We start from the raw sequence: 10,099 nt of genomic DNA on the forward strand, positions 1-10,099 counted from the left end.
CAAAAGACAAGCCATTTATCCTGTCCTCATTTACGGTGTTACGTAGGTAAGACTTTAACAATTTTAAGGTTAAAAATGTTTTTTTTTTTATTTAAGGAAGGAATAAGAGAGCTAAATGACCGTAGTATGTCTTTGTGTTTAACAAATCGTTCTTCCAAATGTAATACTACGTAATTTAAAAAAGGAATAAAGATTGATAATCTGTAATAATCTTGAGCAGTTTCAGTTTTAAAATTCGGCCTGTTTTTTTATCTACTAGTTATTCGGTTTTTTTTATTTCCTGTCCAAATAATTCGTTCATGTTTCTGTTTGTTTCTATAAAAATATCTGCGAAGCCCCAATTTATATAAACTGATTTCAAGTTCGGCTCTGTTTCTTTAAATATTTATAAAAATATTGATTAGTTTTCAAACTTAACAATAACGTGGGGTAAAACATTGAATACGGAAAATCAAACTCAAAAAAAAATATAATAAAAAATAACATAAAATAAATAATATAAATATAATATTATAAACAATCAAATCATTTCCCCGGAAGATGAATTTGATTGGTCAGATGAATTTGAATGGCCAGCGAGGTTGCAGACTTGCCAACTGCATTACTTGATGTCATATGTAAAAGTGAAATCAATACATCTCAACATTTACAATAAAGAGTACCAAATGCATTCGGAAGTACCGTATGATCGAATAAAAACGGCGTCAACGATGGCTATGAAATAAAAATCGCTGTCATTTTATATGTAAAATTATATGGGAAATGTCATCGATCGTCATTTCCAAGCCAACTGGACGCCGTTTTTTTTCGATCATACGGTATAAGAAGAAGATCTGTTCAAAGAGCTATAAATAAAATCGAACGAATAATAAATTTGGGCAATTGGAAAGATGGTAACTCGAACTTGTAGTGCATTAAGCCCCATACTCACACTTCGCTGCTTCCTCGCGTTACTTCCTCACGTCCCTTCGTTCAAAAATCAAATATTTACTATGGGAAAATGTAGATTTTATGCGACTGTGTGTTCCTTCCTCCTTCGTCAAAACGCTACTTCGTCCGTTTACTTCCTCGAAACGGTCCTTCCACGTACTGTCGGTTTTTGGAGGAAGTAGCAAAGGAATTATCACGAACACAAAAAAATATTAAAATATATAAAATATTTAAATCGATCTTGGATTTCATTCGTAGTTGATTTCTTGATTTGGCAGTACGTCTGTACAGGGTGTCCCATTTTCGTGTGTTTTGCAGGGTTTCTCGTTTATGAGTCGAAATACAAAGATACGGTGTTCACATTACGCTGTTAATTTTTGTATGAAACTAAAGATGCTACATACAGATATGTCCTAGCTCCTCTTACTTCCTAAAATAGAGGGCGAATCTTAAATTATTGCATTTTTCGATCCCCTTTGTATCATAACTTATCGAAAAGGTCAAAAAGGGTCTCCCGTACAGTTTTTCACGTAGAATGCAGTGACGTAACTCTGACATCTTTTTTTAAATTGACTGAAACTTATATGTTTTTTTAAATACGATATTTTGTATATTATTTTATTTTCCTTGTTACGAGCTTTCTAAAATACTTATTTTCATAAACGGGGTAAAAATGCATTATTTAACTTTATTACATAGTCGGCCGGTTTAAATTAGGTAATCAAAACAATCAACTAATTTATTCGACGTAAAATGTTGGTTATTGGCATGTTATTTAAAAGCAGCACAAGTTCAGTTTCCGTGTAGTTTATCAAAATATCACGATGCAAAGCAAAATTATCTGGTAAAATTAAGTGTCCTGTTTAAAAAAAAAGAACATAAGTTTGAGTCATTTTTCGAAATAGACAGCTCCCAAGGAAGAACCACTTTCGTCACTGCCATTCTACCTGAAAAACGAGACACGGGTGGTGGGTAAGTACTCAATAGGTAGAATAAAACAAAAATCAGGGTATCCGGTATATACCTGTACATTTAGATGAACAGTCTAATTTTATAAAAGGTATTTCCAACGACCGCATAGTAAATACCCGATATAATACCAGTAATGTCAGGAATACGAGTATATCTACAATATTTCTTATATATATTGTAGATATTATATATTGGTATATTTCTATTACCGGCATTATACCGGGTATTTACTATGTCGTCGTCGGAAACTCCTTTTATTAAAATTAGGATGTTCATCTAAATCTACAGGTATATACATATATACCCAGATTTTATTTATCTACAAATTGGGTACTTACCCACCGCCCATCACTGACCCTTCTCACCTTTTCGATAAGTTATAAGATAATCGAGATACAAAGGTTATCGAAAAATGCAAAAATTTCTACTAATTAAAAAATAAAAAGTAAAAGAAAGAAATAAGAAATAACTTTGAACTAAGAAGGCTAGGATAAATATGTATTTCAAAGTTATTTCTTATTTCTTATGTACCATATTTAGTTTCATAATAAGTAGAACAATGATGTGAAAACAGCATCTTTATATCTCTACTCATAAACCAGAAACCCCATAAAACACACACAAATGGGACATCCTGTACATCTAGCAATCGCCAGTCGATATAAAAATAATTCACACACAATACTCTAAAAAATTAAAAAAAAAACAATATTGTCTTCATATTTGTGAAAAAATACATGTCCATATTTATGTAATCGTAGCGACAAAAATAAAAAAATAGAAATAATATGCATGATGCCTTTACAAAAATATCTGAAGAAATGGGGATTGACATTATTAACGTTTAATTAGTATGTCATATTTCATGGTTTCGATATAAATTACATAATAAACTTTACTCTATTGTTGACTCGCCTTGTACATTCATACTGATATACCTTGTACATGATACTGAAATATTCGGATTTATTAAAAAAATATATTATTAAAATTCAATTTTTATTGACAAAGAATTGCAGTTTTATAAAATAAAAATTATGCGCCTTTCGGATTTTTTAAAAATTTTAGAGGTTACTAGATATTTCGTATTAAACATGTAGCTGTTATATTAAAAATATTTTGTGGTGTGTTGTTGCATCACTGACTAATTTCCAAGCATCGAATAGACGAAGGAAGGAAGCGAAGGGACGAAGGAACGCGAGGAAGTAACGCGAGGAAGTAAGGCGAGGAAGGAGCGAAGTGTGAGTATGGGGCTTTAGAAACTAGTTTGTAAAAGTTCATTTATTTATAATAACTACTATTAATATGATGCCTGTTATTAGATCGTACATTCAGATTTCAAATTCCCAATAGAAAAATAAAAATAATATCTTTAAATTGCTGACCTGGATATTATTTATTTGAATCTTTCAATTGGTTCGGTTTTCCTTATTCAATGCTAATTAGCACTGATCAATATTGTTGCGATGAGTATAATCACATTAAATAATTTAGAAAACCAGAGTCGGACTTGAAATTATTTTAAATAATAATTAAATAGTTTTGTTGTTGTTAAGGTACCCAAAACAAAAAAAGTATAAAGTGTGGCATATCATTTTACTCAGGAAACCGAGTTCTTTTAAAAACTGAAATAAAAAATGCAGGTCCGTATTTAAAAAAATTAAGTTGGTCTCTGTATCGCACAAATTATCAGCTAATTTGAAAATCTAAAAATACTATCAGATAGCCCTAATAAAGTGGCTATGAGAGTGTGCAATTAGTTTTTTGATTTTCTAAAAAGTAAGAACAGGGAAAAATAAAATTGATTTTCAAAAAAAAACGTTTTTTCCAAAAAAATCAGCAATCCGTGAAATTTTTAAAACTTTTTTGATGGAATCGTATCTATTACGGTTTTCGAGATACCAATGCTCGTCCCTCGATTTTGTAGCACCCTGTATGTATAAGGAGTAAAAAAATAACATGCATACTTACTCTGTATATTAGTGAAGAAATAGAAGCTTTTATTTGTAGACTTAAAATACATTCCAGCATGTAGTAATTGTGGACCCACAGGCATCTCAACAATGATAAGAATATTACTATTCCTCCATAATAAAAAGCATCACTCTTGGTTAGTGTCGATTGATTTTTATCAAAACAAGAGACGAATTTACTCATAGCATATGGACGTAGAGAACTAAAAATGTTTTTTAGTATTCGTATAAAAATAACAAAAATTGTATAGGCTTGGTGCATTTCAGTTGATTTCAACAAATTCCGACCGCAGCGCTTCAACGGCAAAAATCTGAAATTATCAGTATCTATTTCACGCCGCCGCCGCCGCACAGTATAACGAAATCGGGAATTGCGGGACATTAGCCCAAAAAACAAAAAATGTAATTCATCAAGTTTTTTATATAGATGGATAAAGGACATCCCAGAGCTCCACCATGTGAGATATTTCTTGAGTTGACCTCTTAGTCGAGGAGTTATGGCGGGTTAAAGTTCTGGTTTCCTTAATTTACCAAATCTGTACAAAAATTTCATACAATGAATTTTATTATTTTCAAAAGTTTCCTTGTGTTGTTCAATTCCAACAATTTTTTCCGTAAAGAGAGGTCTTTTACCAACAACAAACCTGAAAAAAATGTCCCATTATTATGAGTTTCAAAAAAAAACGCTTACATTCGCGCAAGGTTATAATATACAAAATATCATAGAGTGAACCTTCTAGTATACTGTTACATATAAATTTCATCCACCTAGATCCGAACCTGGAAGAAAAAAATTAATTTCTTCGGCAATAATTACGTTTTTCATTGATTCGACCGTAGTTTGGTGACATGAAAGAGACAGTAGAACTATTTGTTTCCCTTTACGGTTGGTATTATATGCCTTCAAGCATTCATATGCTTTTGATTCATGGTGGAAATATCTGTGAACGTTTTCAATTTACACCCATCAGCAAACTGTCCGAAGAAGCATCTGAATCAAGAAACAAAGAATTTCGATCGTTCCGCCAAAATTTTTCCAGGAAGAGTGGTCGTAAGGAAACTATTGAAGATATATTTCACAACTTATTGATATATTCAGATCCTCTACTTTCACATCTGCGACCAAAGCACTCTAAAAATAAAAAAGTAGACTTGTTTCCGGAAGTGAAAGAGCTCTTGTTTATGGATGGAGAAGAAATTGAGAATGATTTTTAAGCATGTTTTATGTAAGTGCCTTACATATTATGTTATTTTGGAATAATATACACCCCACATAAATTATCGCATCACTTATTAATTTGAAAAACTGCAAAGTACTCTTAAATTCTCTTGGTTAACAATAATCTCAAAAGTTATTTGCATCAATAGCAATTTGTTAAGGAATGGAAAGTATATCATAACTCAAGCAGATCTTAGATTTAAGTTTTTCACATAAAAATGTTTGAAGCGTTTCAAGAATAAATACTACGAAAAATATAAGTGTTGCGAAATTTTTTGTGAGGTGTGTATTATGGTTTCCTCTGTTGAAGTTGAATACGTTTTTTTCGGATATTATCATATTATTTAATACTGTTAAAAGATATTTGCCACTTGTGTCGTTCTCTTTGAGTTTTGCAGTCTTATCTAATTTATCCCTGATTATTTGAATATTTAGGAACGTTGATTGAGTTTTGACATATTAGCGGGAGATAAATGATTGTTCGACAGTAATTTGATAACGTTTTTGGTCCATAAGAGCTATAAACTCTTCGTAAATAAAAAAAAATATACCTGTAAAATCCTTTTATAAAACTTCGTATTTTTTTTTGACCTTCCATTACGCCTTTTTTACTCTTTTCGTCCTGTAGCAAAAATTCCTAGTCGTATTATTTAATTTCTGTCAAAAAATTTCAGCAAGAGTAGTGATAACTGAAGAAAAATGCCAATGTCCCACTATTTTAGTTTTCGTTACACTGTGCGCCGTCATGTTGATCGCATTAAAATAATATTGAAATCGTGGATTTGTCATATTATTTAAGTATTTTAGTTTTTTAGCTAGTGCAGTTATTGAGACTATAAAACACTCAGGTACGAGGTTTGTGTGATGTAACGCTGTTTCGGGTAGCGAAAAGTAAAAAGTGAAAAAGAATTCGAACTAGGCGTCGCCGTCGTGTTGTGTTAACGCGTAAATGAGAGCATAATTAGGGCGTTGTTGGGTGCAATAACATTCAATAAATTCTTTTTCACTTATTTTTTACTACCCGAAACAGCATTACATTACACAAACCTCGTACCTGACTGTTTTATAGTTTCAACTAGCGTGTACCCGCAACTTCGTTCGCGTCGAATTAATCATTTGTAATGGTGATGATAAAGCAAAGCAAGAATCAAGTAGTTTAAGCAGAATCGTGATTAATCAATTACCTAACTTTTTGAAACACCCTGTATGATTTTTTAAAAAATTTAAAAATATGTAAAAAATCAAAATAAATTATGCGTGTCCAAGCGTTTTCCCGAAAGACTAAACTAAGTTAAATAACAAATATTGTAATATTTGAGGGGCGTTTTCACCCACTTGGAATTTAAGATTCGAAAAACCCCTCCTTATCGGACCTCTACACCCCACAGTCAATCGGAAAATAGCGAAAATTTCTGATCTGCCGTATACAGCGCTGTGGTCGGAATTTTTTGAAATCAACTGAAATGCACCAAGCATGTAATAAACAGCCATGCAATTTAAACTAGCCAATAATGTTGATTATTAAATGTTTGAAATAAAGAACATATTATACTAAAAACATGTTGTGCTATCTAACAGATAGTTTCTGCATGTATATGATATGTTTGCGACTGTCTTCTAGTACCTGTAGCTTCTAGAAAATTAAAATCAAGACATGCAAAATCAAATTAAAAAAATCTAGAGAATCACGAATTAAAAAGTTGAAACCAAAGCAATCAAAACTAGTTCGTGTTAAAATTAAAAAGGTAGAAAAAAGACTCAAAGTCTCGGTTTCTTCTTTCTTTTTTCTTTTTTCTACCTTTTTAATGTGAACCAAGTCTCTTTGAGAAAAATGGATGCCTTTTTTAAATTTCTAATTCGTGTTTATAAAAAGATATTTCTAAAAAATAGTTCTAAATTTATTCAAAATATTAGTTATAGAGTTATAGATATTTTTAATACCTATTAATAGTAGTCCATGTTGTATGAATTGTTGTATAAATTAAGAACAGTTTACCAAATCTTCTCCATAACAATTGTAGCATTGTTTTTGACGTATCCCATGACTTTTCTGTTTTGTCACCACAACGTTTTGATTCACAATTCTGGGGGATTTCGTATATATCAGACTCATCTAAGCCCCGTCTATAGCCTTTCTTGAATAACCCTATGGTATATCTAAATAAAAAAATAGCGTTTATGCAATTATATTTTTACTAATTTAGTAGTTGGTGTGTATACAGGGTGTCCCAATATTCCGTGGACATGGAACTTTTACGTATTTCTGAAAATAAGGTACATACGTTAATTGGACATAATTTACCTCTATACAAAAATGCGACGTTTGTCCATTAGAGGGTATCAAATTAAAAAAATAATAAACAGATATTTTAAAATAGTTTAAGAACCAATATTCCGAATAGCATGAGATTTGGGGTGCTTATGTTATCTTAGGCGTTTTAGTATTTAACTAACAACCCAACAAAAAAAACAGAAAGCGTACGAAAAGGGTGAAAACTACCCCACCCCTACATAATATTTTTTAAGCAGTCTAATGCCGATTAATTAATTATTATCACAATTAATTAAATTAAAATAAAATAAAATTAATAAATTTTATATTTTATCTAATTTATTATTAAATATTATTACTATTAGTCCAACCTACAGCAATTTTAAATAAAAAAATAATCGTGTTAAAGATAATTACAAAAAATCTAATATTTAAAAAGTTTTAACATCCTGTAACTCTAAAACTATGCATTTCCATACCCATGATTATTCATATTTTTTGATGAGGAATCAATGAGTACTTATTTAACAAAACATTTGCAAGTTAATGATATTAGAATATTTTAAAGGTTGCTATTAGACTTGGATCAAGGCAAATTAATAAAATTGCGTTTATCAAGGAGGCCGAAATCGACAAGAAATGAAGAGACAACTTTTAATCGGCATTAAATTGCTTAAGGTACGTTTACATCTGATACTTATTGCTTGATATTTATGTCAGATAGACATTTTTGCTAATGTAAACACCCTAAAATTTATATCTGATATATATGTATTTGTCTTCAGCGATTTATATCGACATTTATGTAGACGTAAGTGTAAACAGTTGGATGAGAGAAGTTCTGACTTGTCTGAAATAAATTGCATTAGTTAAATAGCCGTCTACTTTTTGAGAGAGTGTCGGGAAGTAATTTCGCAGTTAAAACGATGGGTGATAACAAGGAATGGGTGAAAAGTGAAGTTATGAATTTGATTAATGTGTACCACAATAAACCCGAGCTTTGGGATGTGAAAAGTAAAATTTAGAGAGATAGGTTTACAGATGTTATCAATGTTACAGCAAGTCGCTCTTGAAATTTGGTATTTTGTTTGTACACAAGGGGCTCTATTTTATTGGCCAAATTTTGAAAGTCGCGGGGTTTCATTCGTAAAAAATTTGAGAATTGTGCTGGATCTTCAGCACTATGTTCACGAATTTATTGTGTATAAGCACCTTGTTCCTAACGTCGCAAAATCCAGTCTCGAACCCACACAGAACGTTTTTTCTTATTACGCTTTTTCACTTTTGACAGTAAAATAATAATTGCTACAGCTTTTCTTTTCGATATCTTCATCTCTGTTCATGTAGCTATTGGATACTGGCTTTGAGACATATTTCGCGAAAATAAAATGTAAACAGTCTGTGAGATATTATGTCAGACACTAGACACTTATGTCCTGATTTTGGCTTTAGACATATCTCGCGTAAATAAATTATAAGTAATATCTATACAATGTAAACAGTCTGTGAGACAGATTATGTCAGACAATAGACACTTATGTCCTGATAAAAATGTCAGATGTAAACGTACCTTTACACATTTCGCTAACAAGAGAAAAAAGTCAGTGGCATACATGCCTTTTTTAGAAAAATATTGCAGTGGCAACCCAATTTTATGCACGTTCCTGATGAATATGTCGACACTTTTTTAGCATTAAAATATGTAGCATTTATAGTAACTTTTACCCTCGAAATTTCATTCGAATCACTAAAAGTACTTGGAAGAAAATAATAATAAATCGAAAAAAAAAAAGATTTTAACGCCCTGTAGCTACGAAACAAAGCTGAATCGGACCCATGTTGATATAACAAATAAATCTTAGTTTTACGTCACGAATCTCCCCCACGAGAGATGGCACATGTTTTTTGAAACACCCTGTATAAGTAATTTTACTACTTACCCAAAAGTTAAAAACGAAAGTAAGTTTGCAGTTTCTCTAGGATTTTGCTTATTGACTTTCCTGTATGCAGTATACATCACTACGAATATAATTCAACAAATTTGTGTTGCTTGTTTCAAAGCATATTATTACGATTCAACACAACTATGTAGTACTGTAGTACCTACGCCGAACTATTTAATAAGACTAGAATAATAACATAAACGACAAACAGAGAAAGATACGCGTGAAAACAAAAGTAAACTTATAGTAAACATATGATTCTGTAGGATTAAGATATAATAGCAGTAAATAGGATAAAAGGCAGTGTGAATTTTGTTCATTAAGTGCTTAACATAATAATTGTTTGATGACATAGGTAACAGGAATAAACCACTTTATTTTCTTTTATCTTAAAACAGCCAAAAAGTATTTAGAAAATAATAGTTTAACCTATGCGATGTGGCGTTTTTTCGGCAAGAGTCAAAAAATGTAGTCAATACTAGAAGAACCATTTTAGAAAAAAAATCAATCGTCGGTTGAGTTGGAAACTAGTTCGGGTGAATTTTTTTAGTTGAAATCACTTATAAAAAAAACAACAAAACATCCAGTATACAGTATGTCCCCGGATTGTCTTTACAAGATGAAATACTTTTTTATTACTGACATTTTGAGAAAAATGCATTCTTCATTAAAATTTTTGCTTGTTCTAAAATGGTTAATCCCGTTTATACTTTTCCAAATTTTCATACACTTTAAGAGAAAATTAAAAAAAATATGAAAATATGGTTTAATTTTTTCTAGTCCTAAAAAT

At 31.0% G+C, this 10,099-nt stretch overlaps 1 protein-coding gene across 2 annotated transcripts in view; it reads right to left on the reverse strand.

Annotated features, from left to right (window-relative positions):
• The window catches only part of LOC115881412 (probable multidrug resistance-associated protein lethal(2)03659), a 53,103-nt gene extending 43,611 nt beyond the window's left edge, over positions 1 to 9,492 (reverse strand). The window contains exons 1-3 of one of the 2 annotated variants that reach the window (XM_030898874.1): positions 9,307 to 9,492; positions 7,036 to 7,251; positions 3,874 to 4,078 (exon numbers count right to left, since the gene is read on the reverse strand). In XM_030898874.1, coding sequence (XP_030754734.1) covers positions 3,874 to 4,078; positions 7,036 to 7,251; positions 9,307 to 9,383 — 498 coding nt within the window. In that variant the 5' untranslated portion in view covers positions 9,384 to 9,492. The remainder of the gene's footprint in view (positions 1 to 3,873; positions 4,079 to 7,035; positions 7,252 to 9,306) is intronic. The other variant, XM_030898883.1, reaches the window with a different exon arrangement.
• Between the last annotated feature and the right edge of the window lie 607 nt (positions 9,493 to 10,099).

This window comes from Sitophilus oryzae, unplaced genomic scaffold (genome assembly GCF_002938485.1).
Source record: "Sitophilus oryzae breed Bouriz unplaced genomic scaffold, Soryzae_2.0 scaffold_1110_pilon_pilon, whole genome shotgun sequence".
Classification (NCBI taxonomy): Eukaryota; Metazoa; Arthropoda; class Insecta; order Coleoptera; family Curculionidae; genus Sitophilus; species Sitophilus oryzae.